Genomic DNA, 16,539 nt, shown 5'->3' with positions numbered 1-16,539 from the left:
TATCAATTATTTTTATGTGGTACCTTACTGCAACTTCGCTTATGCAGACTGGCTTTTCATACATAAATGGTTCCCTCAATGCACCTTGCCTTAATTTACATTTACTGCTTCTGTTGTTATCAATTTGTTTCTCAATTTTTCCATTTTGTTTCTGTCATTCATGGAGTTTAATGTGACCGTTGCAATCTCTTTTATATTAACCCTCTTTGATTTTGTGTTCATCTTTCCCTGTGAACCTCATCGTCTTCCTGCAGTTGACATTAGCTGTCTGGAGAGGGCATATTACTACTTATTGTTGTATTAAGCAGAAGACGGTATGATTCAAAAGTTTTTTGACTGCTGTGGAAACTTTTTCCTCTGTGGTGGGCCTTCCTCATTTGACTCTGTGAATACAGTAGTTCATCATCAAGTATATAGCCTGTTCAAAGCATTTTTATGCTTTAACTTGAGTAATAAATGACACTGATCTTATGTAAAATGGCCTGCCAGCCTTCGCATAAATCAATATTGCTGCTTCATATGCTCTAGCTTTGGATGTAGTCACCTGTGACTGACAATATCATACAATATCACTGGATACAAGGCTGGTATTCTAGTGTTCTACCCTTTGCTGAACGAGACCCATGGAGAACAGTTCATAGAATGGTTGAGTAAGAAATTCTTATTCAGTACCATAGATGTTCACTGAAGCCTATAAGACACTCAGAGAAACCCGACTGATTGCTTAATTTACAGAAGTGGTGCACAAGATACTCAAATTACCATTCCATAGGATACAGCATATAATTTATCCATAACATCAGAAATTGACCACATTATGATTTTAATCCAAAGCATACAGTTTTGCCACCCTGCCCTAAGTAGTTCAAGCAGCGCTAAACAGCAGAATGTCCAAACCACGAGCTTTTTGTTCTACTTCTGATCATTCTGGACTCTTAGTATTTGTCTATTCCAGCAGTGCCCACATCACAAATAGATGTGGATGTAATACACACATTATGTGCCATGAGAATATACATGGAGAGACATTGTGGGTCGGTTTCATCATTGCCAGTTAACAGGTCCATTTTCAACTGGAAATCAGAACATTAGCAACAACCACAGCAATGCAACAGCAACACAATGCTAGCTGCATATGAACTGTCACCTGTTTTGACAACAAGGGCCTGGTACATGTATGGCACATACCATTTAGTCATATGCTGACTCAAAATTACAGTGTTCACTTGATGAAATGTTAAGATTCTATAGTTTAATACTTTTGGATTTACAGTAGTTGTTTCCATTGGGACAATACATTGGTGTTCAAAACTTAAGGATGGAAGTAACTTGCATGTGTTGCATCACTGGCAAGTAACATAGCTCAATGAAACTTGGACCATACAAAGAAAGAACTGCTGCCGTATAGTACACAAGATAACATAAGGAAATTCACAATCAGATGAACACTATATTTAAAGATAATAATTTCACAGAAATCAACATGATTTATGATGGTCCCCCTAGACATAATAAAAGGCAAGGCATTGCTCTTGGTAGGGTGTATGATCACAATGGACGGTTGTGCATGTTCTGCAACATGCTGCCATGCTCGTCACAATGTAGTAAGGAGTTCTTGTGGTGTGGCATTCCATTCATACACCAGTGGGGCTCCAACTGCTGGATGGTTGCTGATGCATGCAGATGTGCTGCAGTACATCTACCCAATGCATTCCACAAATGCTTGACGGGATGTAAGTCATGGGAATGGGCAGTCCTGTCCATTACCGAATATCCTCTAATTCCAAGCAAGAGCTCCTCCACCATGCTGTTTGATGCCATCTCGGATTGTCATCCATAAAAATGAAGTCATTGCTCAATGCAACCCTGAAAATATACATGAGGGAAGGAATAAAATGTGACAATAATGTTGACCAGTGAGCATACCATGTTCAAAAGATTTAAAGGTTAGCATACCCATGCAAGTTTATGCCTCCCCACATCATAACACTTGGACCACCAAAACCATCATATTCAACAATGAATATGGCAGGAGGTAGGAACACATAATGCATCAGGAACATTTCAAACATTATCATTTTGGTGGTCCAGGTGTTACAGTATGGGGAGGCATAAACTTGCAATTGCATATTGATCTCCAAATCTTTGAAAACAGTGCACTCAGCAAACAATGTTATTGTGACACTGTACTCCTTTCCCAAGTGTGAAATTTCAGGGGTGCATTCAGTCCTGATTTCATTTTTATGGATGATAATGCATGACCACACCGAAAAGTGTACGTGGGTTACTTCTTGAAATGAGAGGATGATTAGATTAGATTAGGTTAGATTAATACTAGTTCCATGGATCATGAATACGATATTTCGTAATGATGTGGAACGAGTCGAATTTTCCAATACATGACATAATTAGGTTAATTTAACAACATACTTAAGTTGATATAACAACTTTATTTTTTGTTTTTTGTTTTTTTTGTTTATTTTTTATTTTTATTTTTTTTCAATTTTTTTTAATATTTTTGTTTTTTTTCCTTTTTTTCTTAATTTATATCTAAAAATTCCTCTATGGAGTAGAAGGAGTTGTCATTCAGAAATTCTTTTAATTTCTTCTTAAATACTTGTTGGTTATCTGTCAGACTTTTGATACTATTTGGTAAGTGACCAAAGACTTTAGTGCCAGTATAATTCACCCCTTTCTGTGCCAAAGTTAGATTTAATCTTGAATAGTGAAGATCGTCCTTTCTCCTAGTATTGTAGTTATGCACACTGCTATTACTTTTGAATTGGGTTTGGTTGTTAATAACAAATTTCATAAGAGAGTATATATACTGAGAAGCTACTGTGAATATCCCTAGATCCTTAAATAAATGTCTGCAGGATGATCTTGGGTGGACTCCAGCTATTATTCTGATTACACGCTTTTGTGCAATAAATACTTTATTCCTCAGTGATGAATTACCCCAAAATATGATGCCATATGAAAGCAATGAGTGAAAATAGGCGTAGTAAGCTAATTTACTAAGATGTTTATCACCAAAATTTGCAATGACCCTTATTGCATAAGTAGCTGAACTCAAACGTTTCAGCAGATCATCAGTGTGTTTCTTCCAATTTAATCTCTCATCAATGGACATACCTAAAAATTTGGAATATTCTACCTTAGCGATATGCTTCAGATTAAGGTCTATATTTATTAATGGCGTCATACCATTCCCTGTACGGAACTGTATGTACTGTGTCTTATCAAAATTCAGTGAGAGTCCGTTTACAAGTAACCACTTAGTAATTTTCTGAAAGACAGTATTGACAATTTCATCAGTTAATTCTTGTTTCTCAGGTGTGATTACTATACTTGTATCATCAGCGAAGAGAACTAACTTTGCCTCTTCATGAATATAGAATGGCAAGTCATTAATATATAATAAGAACAACAAAGGGCCCAAGACTGACCCTTGTGGAACCCCATTCTTGATAGTTCCCCAGTTTGAGGAATGTGCTGATCTTTGCATGTTACGAGAACTACTTATTTCAACTTTCTGCACTCTTCCAGTTAGGTACGAATTAAACCATTTGTGCACTGTCCCACTCATGCCACAATACTTGAGCTTGTCTAGCAGAATTTCATGATTTACACAATCAAAAGCCTTTGAGAGATCACAAAAAATCCCAATGGGTGGTGTTCGGTTGTTCAGATCATTCAAAATTTGACTGGTGAAAGCATATATGGCATTTTCTGTTGAAAAACCTTTCTGGAAACCAAACTGACATTTTGTTAGTACTTCATTTTTGCAGATATGTGAAGATACTCTTGAATACATTACTTTCTCAAAAATTTTGGATAAAGCTGTCGGTGAGTGCACTGGACTTCTTGTTCCCGAACTCAAATCCCAATGAAAATGTGTGGGACACATTGGGGAGGCATACTGCAGGATGTCCACATGGACCAACATCCATCCAGCAGTTGTCAACCATACTGTAAAAATGGAATGCTCTACCACAAGAACACCGTACAATCTTGAGGCCAGTAAGGGAGCAGCTTGCAGAACATGTGGTGATCACAAGTTCTATCAAGAAGATGTCTCACTCCTCATTATCTCCATGAAACATAAATTGTGATGTGTACAATGTAATTATTGTCTGGGAATAAAAGTGTCATTTTTTCTCATCTCATTGCGCATTTTCTTAAGTTATCTTCTGTACGAGACACAACCAGAAAGTAAGTTTCCTGATGTTGTTTCCTTTATTGCAGACTTATTTAGCCAGGAAAATTGTGCATGTGCAACAGACCTATGGTATGACAATCAATTGCCAGCCATACAGGTTCTGCCTGGTCCCAGTACAGCAGCAGCAGTGTCCCAAAATGGCATCTCTTATTTGTTCTCCTGCCACCTGTGAGACTGTCAGTAACAAGGTTCCTTAATGCATGAAACATAGCACCCATTGAAATTCATCATCAGGTCTGTCAGATCTACATGCAGAACATCAGGAGCAAACAGATAGTGCATTGCTGGTGTAGGCTTTTTTCTAAAGGCCATCGAAGTGACCGTAATGAAGTACGCAATGGGTGACCATCCCTCACCAATGATCATCTGGTTGAGCTGGTGCAGCAGCACATCCTGAGGAACTGTCACTTTATGATTACAGAGCTCAGCAGCCATTTTCTACAGATATGGCAATCCTCATTGCATGAAATTGTTACTAAGCACCTGCTGTTCAAGAATCTGTATGCCAGATGGGTGCCAAAAAATCTGACACGTGAGCACAAAACAAAATGTTTTGGAGCAGCACTGACATTTCAGCAGTGATATCATGATGACAGCAATGAGTTTCTCAACAGATTCATCATGGACAGCAGTCAATGCATTGGTGTCACAGTGGATCTGTGGTCGAGATGAAATTCAGACAGATTGTGTCAGTACAGGAAGTGATGTGCACGATGTTTTGGGACAGGAAGGCCATTATGATCATTGACTTTCTGCCCAGGTGTAAAACAGTGAATGCTGACAATGCAGAAACTGCGACGTGCCATTCAGAACAAGAGATGTGGAATGCTTAATGCAGGTGTTGTGCTGCTCCATGACAATGCTTGTCCTCATATGACTCGGCGCACACCAACTGTTTTTCAGAAGTTTGGCTGGGAGCTGTTTGACTACCCAGCATACAGTCCTCATCTTGCTCTCAGTAATTTCTATCTTTTATTTGTTTGTTGTTGTAGTCCCTAGTCCACAGACTGATTTGATGCAGCACTCCATGCTACTCTATCCTGTACAAGCTCCATCTCCGAGTAACTACCGCAACCTACATCCTTCTGAATTTGCTTAATGTATTCATCCCTTGGTCTCCCTCTGTAATTTTTGTTTGTTGTTGTAGTCCCTAGTCCACAGACTGATTTGATGCAACACTCCATGCTACTCTATCCTGTACAAGCTCCATCTCCGAGTAACTACCGCAACCTACATCCTTCTGAATTTGCTTAATGTATTCATCCCTTGGTCTCCCTCTGTAATTTTTACCCTCCACACTTCCCTCCAATACTAAATTGGTGATCCCTTAATGTCTCAGAATGTGTCCTACCAACCGATCCCTTCTTCTAGTCAAGTTGTGCAATAAATTTCTCTTCTCCCCAGTTCTATTCTGTACCTCCTCCTTAGTTACATGATCAACCCATCTAATCATCAGCTTTTTTCTGTAGCATCACATTTCAAAAGCTTCTATTCTCTTCTTGTCCAAACTATTTATCATCCATGTTTCACTTCAATACATGGCTACACTCCATACTAATACTTTCAGAAAATAGTTCCTGACACACAAATCTATACTCGATGTTAACAAATTTCTCTTCTTCAGAAGCGCTTTCCTTGCCATAGCCAATCTACATTTTATATCCTCTCTACTTTGACCATCATCAGTTATTTTGCTCCCCAAATAGCAATAATCATTTACTACTTTAAGTGTCCCATTTGCTAATCTAATTCCCTTAGCAACACCTGATTTAATTTGACTACATTCCATTATCCCTGTTTCACTTTTGTTGATATTCACCTTATATCCTCCTTTCAAGACATTGTCCATTCTGCTCAACTGCTCTCCCAGGTCCTTTCCTGTCTCTGACAGAATTACAATGTCATCGGCAAACCTCAAAGTTTTTATTTCTTCACCATGGGTTTTAATTCCTACTGCAAATTTTTCTTTTGTTTTCTTTACTGCTTGCTCAATATACAAATTGAGTAATATCAGGGATAGGTTACAACACTGTCTCACTCCCTTCTCAACCACAACTTCCCTTTCATGCCCCTTGACTCATAACTGCCATCTGGTTTCTGTAAAAATTGTAAATAACCTTTTGCTCCCTGTATTTGACCCCTGCTACCTCCAGAATTTGAAAGAGAGTATTCCAATCAACATTGCCAAAAGCTTTCTCTAAGTCTACAAATGCTAGAACTGTAGGTTTGCTCTTCCTTAATCTGTGTTTTAAGATAATTTGTAGGGTCAGTGTAGCCTTGCGTGTTCCTACATTTCTATGGAATCCAAACTGATCTTCCCTGAGGTCTGCTTCTACCAGTTTTTCCATTTGTCTGTAAAGAATTCATGTTAGTTTTTTACAGCTGTGACTGGGGAATTTTGAACTGTTTACAAGTAATATGGATTCCACTCTATGCTCTCTGTCAGATAGCAGGAAGCAGTTGATAAGTATGTGGTGACTTCAGTGTAGATTTTCTAAAGGATTATGATAGGAAAAATGATCTGGAGACCTTATTTGGATCTTACAATTTGATATTAGTAGGAAACTTTCCATCACAGGTGAACAAAGACAGTAGGACCCTAATTGATAATGTTTTCTTTGGTGAAGCACGAAGCAAGAAAATAACTGTTTATGCAGTACCAAACACTCTCTCTGATTTTGATACCTAGTTAGGATAAATAAGATAATGCCTTGCAGTATACATACTCCTCAGTGGGAATCAGTTAGAATAATTAATGACCCCAGGAAAAATATTTATAAGAATAGTTTACAAAAGATGACTGGGATGAAATTTATAATGAACCAAATGATAGCATAAAATTTAATTTATTCCATCATAAATTCATATCTTTATTTGAAAATAGCTTCCCACATAAGCTAATCGGAAAGGACATTAAACAGCCAAGTAAATCACCATGGATCACTAGAAGGACTTAACTATCTTGTGAAAGAAAAAGAGAATTGTGTCTGTTAGCAAAAACAACTTGGTTTCCTGCAGTAGTTGCATGCTACATAAACTGCTCAAATTACTCAGAAATGTTATCAAAAAATCAAGCAACATGCACATAACATCAGAAATTGGTAATTCTCACAACAGACTCAAGGCTACATGGAATGTAGCCACAGAAGAGGATAACATCACAATGGAACTGAATGGAAAAGCTATCAGTGATGAATCACAGGTAACAAATATATTTAATAATCATATCTCATATACAGTAGGAAGTATAGGGACAAACAGTTCAAGAGAAAAATCACAGCAGCATGTTGAAAAAGCAACTCTCATCAAATTCAATCATATGAATGTATCACCTACTTGGTATTTTGAAATTAGGAAAATTATGTATTCTCTCCAAAATAAAAGCTCATCTGGGTTTGATGGTGTTTACAATACAGTACTAAGAATTTGTTCCTTTATAATAAGCTCTGTCTCGTCTGAAATGTAAAATGTGTTCTACAAAACTACCTTCCAACACATCTTGAAGAAAAAATGTCTTCATTGTTCAGAAACATGCTGTAAGATTAATATCCAGTGCTCATCCATGATCATCTTGTAGACAACTGTTTAAGGTATTGGGAATTCTGACTACTGATTCACAATATATTTATTGCCCCACTAAGTGAGTATCTATCTATAGCTGTGTCTGAGACTCCGTACTCATGGACTTTATTTTTGACTTAGAAAGCTTTTTTGTATACTGTACAATGTTTGAGGTATAATGATTTGGCACATAAACAAAGAGCTTGTTTGCTTCACTAACACAGGGAAGGGCAATGTAGAACTGGCCTTGTGAAAAGCAACTGACACTAATGTTCACCCGCCCCTTTCCCACAACATACAGTTTCTAGCCTTGTGCTTTGTTTATGGTCACAGCATAACATACGTTTGCTGGGAATTGTACATGTTTAAAGTGTGATGGTAAACTGTTAGGCATAATAGGGAATCGAGGTATGAAAACTCGCTTACCTGTGCCTCTTCATATCAAAATATCTGCTTCTCTTATGTTATGTGGAAGAGAAGTAATTTTAAGCCTATGTGAGTGAAGGTTTCTGAGGAGCAAGATATTGCTTGATACTCTCAATTAGAGTTATGTCATGTCTCGCTCTCAGAAGGTATGTTTAAGGAGCAAGTTAAAGCCTGATGTTCCCAAGCCGCAACAAGTTTCACATTATTATCTTCACTGGATTCTTGAGACCACATAGGACTCAGTCTTTTAGCTGATCTGGTGTATTCAGGAAAACTCAACTGTTTTCTAAGCATTTTATTTGTAGACAAACAAAATCAAATTGTAATGAGTAGATTAGATACCCCAATTACAAAGCAAACTTAATACATTCACTTTTCCAAACAAAGAATATAAATAAAAACTATCAAAAGAAGCAAAGCAATGTCATCAAGGTTTTAATATACAATGCGAAAGCATTGTATGTGCTAGCCAAGTAAATTCAATGTTATTTTCTATTCATAAAGATGAGATTGAGGCACTTAATTTGTCACTGATGTAAACTTCTGAAAATACTTCTGTCACTGAGGTAAAAAACTTTCCTAGGAAATGAGGCCAATATAAATAAAACCTACTGAAAGAAGCAGAGCAATGTCATTAAGTTTTTAACACACAAAGTGAAATCTGTGAATCTGTATATCCTAGCCATGCAAATTTGCTATTATTTTGTATTCATAAAGGTACTACTGTGGCACATACTGTCACTGATGTAAGCTTTCAAAAATACATCTGTCACTGAGTAAGAAACATTAACAGCATCATCTATTGTTTCTTTGGTGTACAAAGCCATGATGATTAAACATCCGAACCACTGTACTAAGCTGAGCAGACAATTTAATATAAATCTTTAAATCACAATATCTTTTTCTTCCTGTGATCTGATTTTGAAGAAATAAAGCCTATGCATTGTCCCAAACTACACTCAAGTTATCTGTGAAAACCCCATGAAAATTTGCATAGTTGTTTTGGAGATTAGAAAATTCAAACAAACAGGCAGACACCATGGTTTTATCATTTTATTATTATATAGATGAAGTTTTTTGTAAATAATACACTGCCATTCAAAAAGAACAATTACGTACATCATTACAATACCATAAAGAAAAATTACATTCATTACTCCACATTCAGACTGTCTTCAGCACAAAAAGGGTGCACAATGCCCTGAAGTTTTATAAGTGGGGGCTAGACTTACTTCCAGTTTGCAAAACCAGTGATTTTTTAAACTGTTATAACTAACTTTTATATTTTCTGTTTTTACCTTGAGTCATAAACGGCCTTCTCTCAGACCATTTCATGCAAATATTAGTACTAAACTACAATACTTGATTTGAACCAAGGAAAACTCATGAATATAAGTGATTACTGTTTGAGAACAACATTGCCATGCTAAGGGAAAGTTCAAAATAACAATCATAGGAATTAGTATGTAGTGCTGTTTGGGTCAATAACTAGTGGAACATTTTCTCCATTTTCTCAGAGGTCTATGGTGGACACCTAAACAGTACTTCCTCACTAACAAATGTATTTCCCTAACAATAAACCCATAGGCCTACTATGAGAAGGGCAACATCTGATGGTAAAACTAAAGAGCATACAAAAAGAACTGGAAACCTTTGTAGCTTGCATGGAAATACCAAGTCAGATCTACATAAAGATAGTTACAAGCAGTAGAAGTATTAGTTTTGCAAGAGAGTCAGGAGACTCAAAACCAAATTACAGATGTTCAAATGAGTTAAAGGTGTCATTTCTGCCTCACAATACATCTGTAGTTTCCTTTGCTTTCACTAGATCACATGAGTACACGAGAGGTCAGTGCCCTTGTTACCTTATTAAGATGGTCTTAGTGAAATTAAAAAGGCAGTTGGCAGGCAGGAAATTATGTTTCCAAACTGCAGCTAGTCTGCTGCAGGCAGTGTGCAATACTACTACGTTCTCAAAGTAAAAATTGCTATACAATAAAGAGCAGTGGCTGGATGATTGTTTGGCCCCTGCAACTCATAGGTCAATGAAAGCATTAATTTAAGGCAACAGTTTGGTAGTGACACAATTATTATTTTATAAATCATTTCCACATTTCATAGCTAACCTTCTGACTGCTGTATCCCATGCAGCTGTTATGATTCCATTGACTGCTATGTCAACAGGTATAATTTCAGCATAAAAATCTGGTCCACAAAGCATGGAGCGAATAACTCCCTTTCCTGCACCAATCAGAATACCAACAGGACCATTGAGATTGTCTACCCATCCTGTCAACGGCTCATTGAAAACTGGTGTCACTGAAACATTTGAATAGAAAAAACACACACACTACTGTTAGAGGCAAATTTTGAAAATTCATTCAGCCACTAAGTACAGTGTTTTTGATGGTGCATGAATGTTAGATTTACACTCTCCCTATTACAGTTGCTTACTATGTCATATTACTATGTCCATATTCTACATTAAAACTGGTATCAATGGCCACAAAGCACTTGTAGCAACAATGCTTACCATAAACAACACTGATACGTCCAATAAATTAGCTAAAGAGGTAGTAGTGTCTTTTGAAGGAGGAACTTGAAATATTTAGCATCTAGAGTAACTGTTGCTCAAGTTTAGAAGAATAGCTGACTAGGTACTGGATAGATATGTAGCCAGCAGAACAATTTATTGGGGGAAGGTTGCTCCATAGTATAGGAACTTCAAAGGAAACAGTGACTACCACACAATAGGTGCAAAACAAAGAATAGGGTCACAGACAGAGAAATGCTAAACGAAACAAGTCTGGCTGTCAAAACGGCAATGTGCGAAGCCTTCAATCATGAATTTAGCAGAATCTTATCAAAAGGCCTTTTCTGAAATCCAAGGAAGTTCTGCTCATATGGAAAGCCACTTGGCAACAAAGTAAACATTCAGACATGCATGAATGACACAGGAACTGGAATTGAGGGTAGCAAAGGAAAAGCAGAAATGTTGAACTCTATTTTTAAATGTTTCTGTATAAAAGAGGATGAGTACTGACTTAGTATAATTCTCTCACCGCTGCACAGATGAGTGATATAGACATTAGTGTCAGAGGCACAGAGAAAAACATTAAATCCCTTTTTGATTCTAAAGAAGGAAAAAAGCACAAGTCATACCTATCTACAGAAAAAGTAAAGGTCAGTCACACCTATCTGCAAGAGGGGTAGCAGAAGTGCTCTACAAAATTCCGTTACTGTATCATTTACATTTATCTTTTGCATAATATTAGAATATATTCTGAGCTCTAATTCAATGAGGTGTCTCAAACAGAATGGCCTCCTCTGTGCCCACTAGCATGGATTTTGGAAATATCAATCAAGCCCAACTCACACTTTCCTCTGACAAATCCTGAAGCAATGGCTCAAAGCAATCAGACTGGGTGCAGTATTTCTTGATTTCTGGATAGCATTTGACACATTATCAAACCAACACCTATTAATGAAAGTATGAACATTTATGGCATCAAACAATATTTGTGACTGGCTTGAGGGTTTCTTGGTAGGGAGGATGCTTCGTGCTATTTTGAATAAGTCATCAAAAGATGTAAATATAACTTTAGGTGTGCCACAGGAAAGTGTGTTTCAGGACCTTTCCTGTTCATGTTGTATACTGATGACCTGACAGACAATATTGATAATAACTTCAGACTTTTTGCAGCTGGTGCAATCATCTACGATAATATACTGTCTGGAAAAAGTTATACAAATGTTCACCTAGATCTTTATAAGATATGGAAGCAGTGCAAAACTAAGCCCCTGCTTTAAATGTACAGAAATATAAAATTGTGCATTTCACAATATGCAGAAAGTAGTATGACTACAATATTAATGAGTTACAACTGGAACCAGTAAACACACACAAATATCAAGATGTAACAATTTATATGGATATGAAATGGAATGATCACTTGCATTCAACAGCAGGTAAATCAGATTGAAAACTTTAGTTCAATTTTAAGATACTGGGAAAATATAGTCAGTCTACAAAGAGAACTTTTTACAAAACTGTTGTGAGTCCCCTCTTACAATTTTACTCTAGTGTGTGGGACCCATACCAAATAGGAGTAACATGATACATTGAACATATTCAAGGAAGGGCAGCATGAATGGTCACAGGTACGCCTGAATCACAGGAGAGCATCATGGAAATGCAGAAAGACCTGAATTGGTAGGTTCTTGAAAATAGGTGTAACTTATCCCAGAAAAGCCTACTTACAACGATTCAACAACCAGTGGCAAGTAAAGAATCTAGAAATTTACTTCAGTCCCTCACAATTTGCGCCCAAAGGGACCATGAAGAAAAGATTAAACTAATAACAGCATGCACAGAAGCATTTAAATCATTCATTCTCCCTGTGTTACATTTGCAGCAGAAGCATGAAGAAACTGTAATATGAGGTACAGTGCTAAGTACCATGCACTTCAGAGTGGTTGCCAGTATATGTAAACACATATGTAGATAGATGCCAACTGTTCTGCAACAGTGTACTTACAAAGTTTCAGCGATACCTAAAACTCTAGAAATCTTTGCTATACATATGCTTACTTTCAAATGCAGGACATCTGCCTAAATGTTCTCTACCAAAGCAGGTAAATCAAACATTATCACAAATGTAGCAGATTTCTTGAGCTTGCCATTTTCTCATTTCATTATATTTTTCACTTGATTTGATTTTGAATTTCACTGATCCCAGAGATCTTACAGTGTGTTATTATGTACAAATATGGGACAACTCACAGGAGAACTGTATGCATTAAAGTTACAAGCATACATATGTTTTTTTTTTAATTTTTCAGTAATGTAAAACACACATACTTAATAGTAACTCATAAATCTCACAAAGGTTTCTATCTGAAACCATCAGTCACAAGTGATAGGGATTATAGTATGATATGCAAACACAGCTCGCACACATGACTGCAGTCTCAGGCAACTGAAACCACTCTGCAAGCAGCAGCACCAGTGCATGATGGGAGTGAGTACTGGGTGAGAGCAAGGAGGAGGCTCGAGCAGGGAGGGGGAGGGACAGTATGGTGGGTGTGGTGAGTAGTGAAGTGCTGCAGGTTAGATGGAGGGCAGGGGAGAGGTCTGAAGGGGGGGGGGGTGTAGTAGGGTCAAAGGAGAGAAATAAAAAGACTGGGTGTGATGGTGGAAACATGGCTGTGTAGTGCTGGAATGGGAACAGGGAAGGGGCTGGATGGGTGAGGACAGTGACTGACGAAGGTTGAGGCAAGGACAGTTACAGGAACATAGTATGTATTGCAAGGAAAGTTCCCACCTGCACAAGTCAGAAAAGCTGGTGCTGGTGGGAAGGATCCATATGGCACAAGCTGTGAAGCAGGGATATCATGTTTGGCAGTGAGTTCAGCAACAGGGTGGTCCACTTGCCTGAGACTGCCTCGTGTGTGTGTGCGAGTTGCATTTGTTGAGTGTGTGTGTGTGTGGGGGGGGGGGGGGGTCTATTGATGATGAAGGCCTTAATGGTCGAAAACTTTAATTGTGAGAATCTTTTTGTTATGCCTTTCTGTGGCTCAAAACAAAGATAAAAATTAAATGTAGAGAAGCATATACAAGCAACATAAAACTTCTATTTGATGCTAATGCTCATCAATTCTACTAAAAACTAAAAGCAATCTTCCTGTAACACTGATTAAATTTGCACCTGAATCCCTTCTGAACAGGTTTTAAGCTTCCAGGTAGCTTCTTGTTAGATTGTTGTGACCTTTATGTATCTGTTCTGCTACTCCTCCACCACACTACTCATATTGTAGTTTCTTCATGATAATTTTCACTGTATCATGGCAGGAGACAGCTCTTTTAATGACATTAGTTGTTTGGTATTATTCAGTGAGAACTGGGTAATCACCTAATTTTTAACTCTTTAACTGCTGTTTTGCTTGTTTGGCTGCTGATCACTCTAAAAGTAATGTTCCACTTTAGAGACATTGTACAGATTGTATATTCAAAATCAAATCACTAATTTTGGAATATGGAAGGGTGAAACTTTCTGAAAAGCTCTTTCTTCCTTTTTCATTATAATGAAGACTTTTGGTATACAAACAAGGTGGAATCCAAAATTTCGGGACTGGTGCCGCCATCTGGAAAGTAGGAGTAGTAGATTTTTGCACCGCTAGGTGGCGAGAACTGCATATCTGATGAGTCAGTGTGCGGAGTGGCATTCAGCTGGGAGGACATGTTGCATGTCCACAGTGATTTCTGTAATACTCTGCATTTGGTGTATGGCGATTTTATGATGGATCCGTGAACAGAACAGCACATGTGTATCAAATTCTGTGCAAATCTCAGGAAAAGTGCTACGGAGACCATTGCAATGATTCAACAGGTGTTTGGGGGACAGAGCATGAGCTGTACGCGTGTATTTGAGTGGCATGCTCAGTTCAGGGCCTGCTCTACAGACATCAAAGATAATGCTCACATTGGAAGCCCCATTAGCCGCACAACGCCAGACATTGTTGCCAAACTTCAACAATTGGTTCGTGCGGATTGACATCGAAGGGGGTATTGGTTATGGGGCACGTCAACGAATGTTGACTGATGAATTGGCATGTTTCGTGTTGCTATCAAATTTGTGCCAAGGATCTTGACTGCCGATCAGAAGGCACAGTGTGTTGAAGTGTGCACAGACCTTCATCAGACCTCATCTGATGATCCAACTTTCCTGTCACGGGTTATCACTGGGACAAGAGCTGGATTTACGGTTATGACCCAGAGACAAAGCAACAATCATCCCAGTGGAAGAGCTCGGGCTCTCCAAGACCCAAGAAAGCAAAACAGGTGAAGAGCATGATCATCATTTTCTTTGATACCAAGGGAATTGGGCACAAAGAATTCATCCCACCCAACCAAACAATGAATTCCACATAGTACTGTGACATTTTGCGAGGGCTCTGTGAAAACGTGCTGTGACAGCCTGAACTTTGGCATCAAGGGAACTGGCAGCTGCGTCACAGCAACATGCCCTGTCATACATCCTTGCTCACCAGGACCTTTTTTGCAAAAAACAACATGGTGGTTGTACCCCACCCACCGTACTCACCAGATTTGGCACCTTGCGACTTTGCGCTATTCCCAAAACTGAAACTCGAGTTGAAAGGCCATCGGTTTGACACGCTAGAGAGGATTCAAGACACATTGCTGGCGGTGATAAACACCCTCAAAGAACAGGACTTCCAGAAAACAGTTGACCAGTGGCAGAAACACTGGGACCGGTGTGTACGTGCGGATAGGAACTACTTTGAGGGTGATGGTAACCATTAGTCCAAAGGTAAGGTTTTCAACGGATGACGGCACCAGTCCCGAAAATTTTTGATAGCATGTCGTATGTCCTGTTGCTATTGGTAGTTTTGTCTTCAGTAGCTGTTTGATGTGGACAACTATTCTGTTTGAGATGTCTTAGTTTGTTGGTTGTTAATATTAATCTGTGGTCCACATGACCCCCTGGAGCTGCTTTGTTTAAATGGCTTGTCCCATCTCTTTAGCCCAGGTGGTTAAGCTAAGAGACCTGCACTCTGCAAAACACAATGTTCCACAATTATGTATAATAGTGGTTTACAATAACAGAGAAATGGTAATACTGACCAGCTTGCTTAAACCAAACCCATAGTCATTCAAAATCAGGCAAGTTCCCTGTGGTGAGGTGACAATGAAGAACAAAAGTATGCTAAATACCATGCCATTTTTGTATCACACACCCCTATCATAATTAAAAACTGATATAAAAAGATCTTTGTTTAATGGGCTGGTGCCTTTAATGCAAAAGAAAAAAACAAAAGTTGAAACTAGCAATAAATTGTCATCTGAAAGCATTTAAATCTATTCTCATATTGACATCTTGGATTGTTGGGTGCTCTGCCGGATATCAGCGTCGTTCTTGCACAATATTTCAGTAACGTAGCTCTGGCAGTTGCAAGTGTTCCCTCTGCTGTCTGCACCCATTTGCTGCGACCTGCTGTTCCGTTTTCCATCCACTGTGGTTCTGGGCATTCCCTCTGCGGTCCACGCCCACCAGACCCACTCCTGGGTGTTCCATCTTGGACCTGCTGAGTTTGGAGTTCTGTGAGTTGCCAGGCATTCTCCCTGTGGTCCTCTCCCGCTCACTGCGGTCTTCTTCAGTGTCACCGTTCTGTTTTTGGTCTGCTGTTGTTCTGGGTGTTCCCTCTGCGGTTCGCACCAGGCAGACCCAAACCTTGACATTACATCTTCAGTCTGGAGAGCCTGGCACTCTGGGGATCATTTTCTATATCCACGCCTTCAGTTCTTCTAT

At 38.5% G+C, this 16,539-nt stretch overlaps 1 protein-coding gene across 1 annotated transcript in view; it reads right to left on the bottom strand.

Moving 5' to 3' along the window:
* Positions 1-16,539, bottom strand: part of LOC124788859 (putative fatty acyl-CoA reductase CG5065) — a 178,687-nt gene that overhangs the window by 59,676 nt on the left and 102,472 nt on the right. Inside the window, exon 5 of the mRNA XM_047256142.1 lies at positions 10,336-10,528. Coding sequence (XP_047112098.1) covers positions 10,336-10,528 — 193 coding nt within the window. The remainder of the gene's footprint in view (positions 1-10,335; positions 10,529-16,539) is intronic.

The sequence above is a fragment of the Schistocerca piceifrons genome, chromosome 3 (genome assembly GCF_021461385.2).
Source record: "Schistocerca piceifrons isolate TAMUIC-IGC-003096 chromosome 3, iqSchPice1.1, whole genome shotgun sequence".
NCBI classification, from domain to species: Eukaryota; Metazoa; Arthropoda; class Insecta; order Orthoptera; family Acrididae; genus Schistocerca; species Schistocerca piceifrons.
The sequence above is the reverse complement of the archived record's forward strand: the minus strand, read 5'-3'. Positions and strand labels throughout refer to the sequence as shown.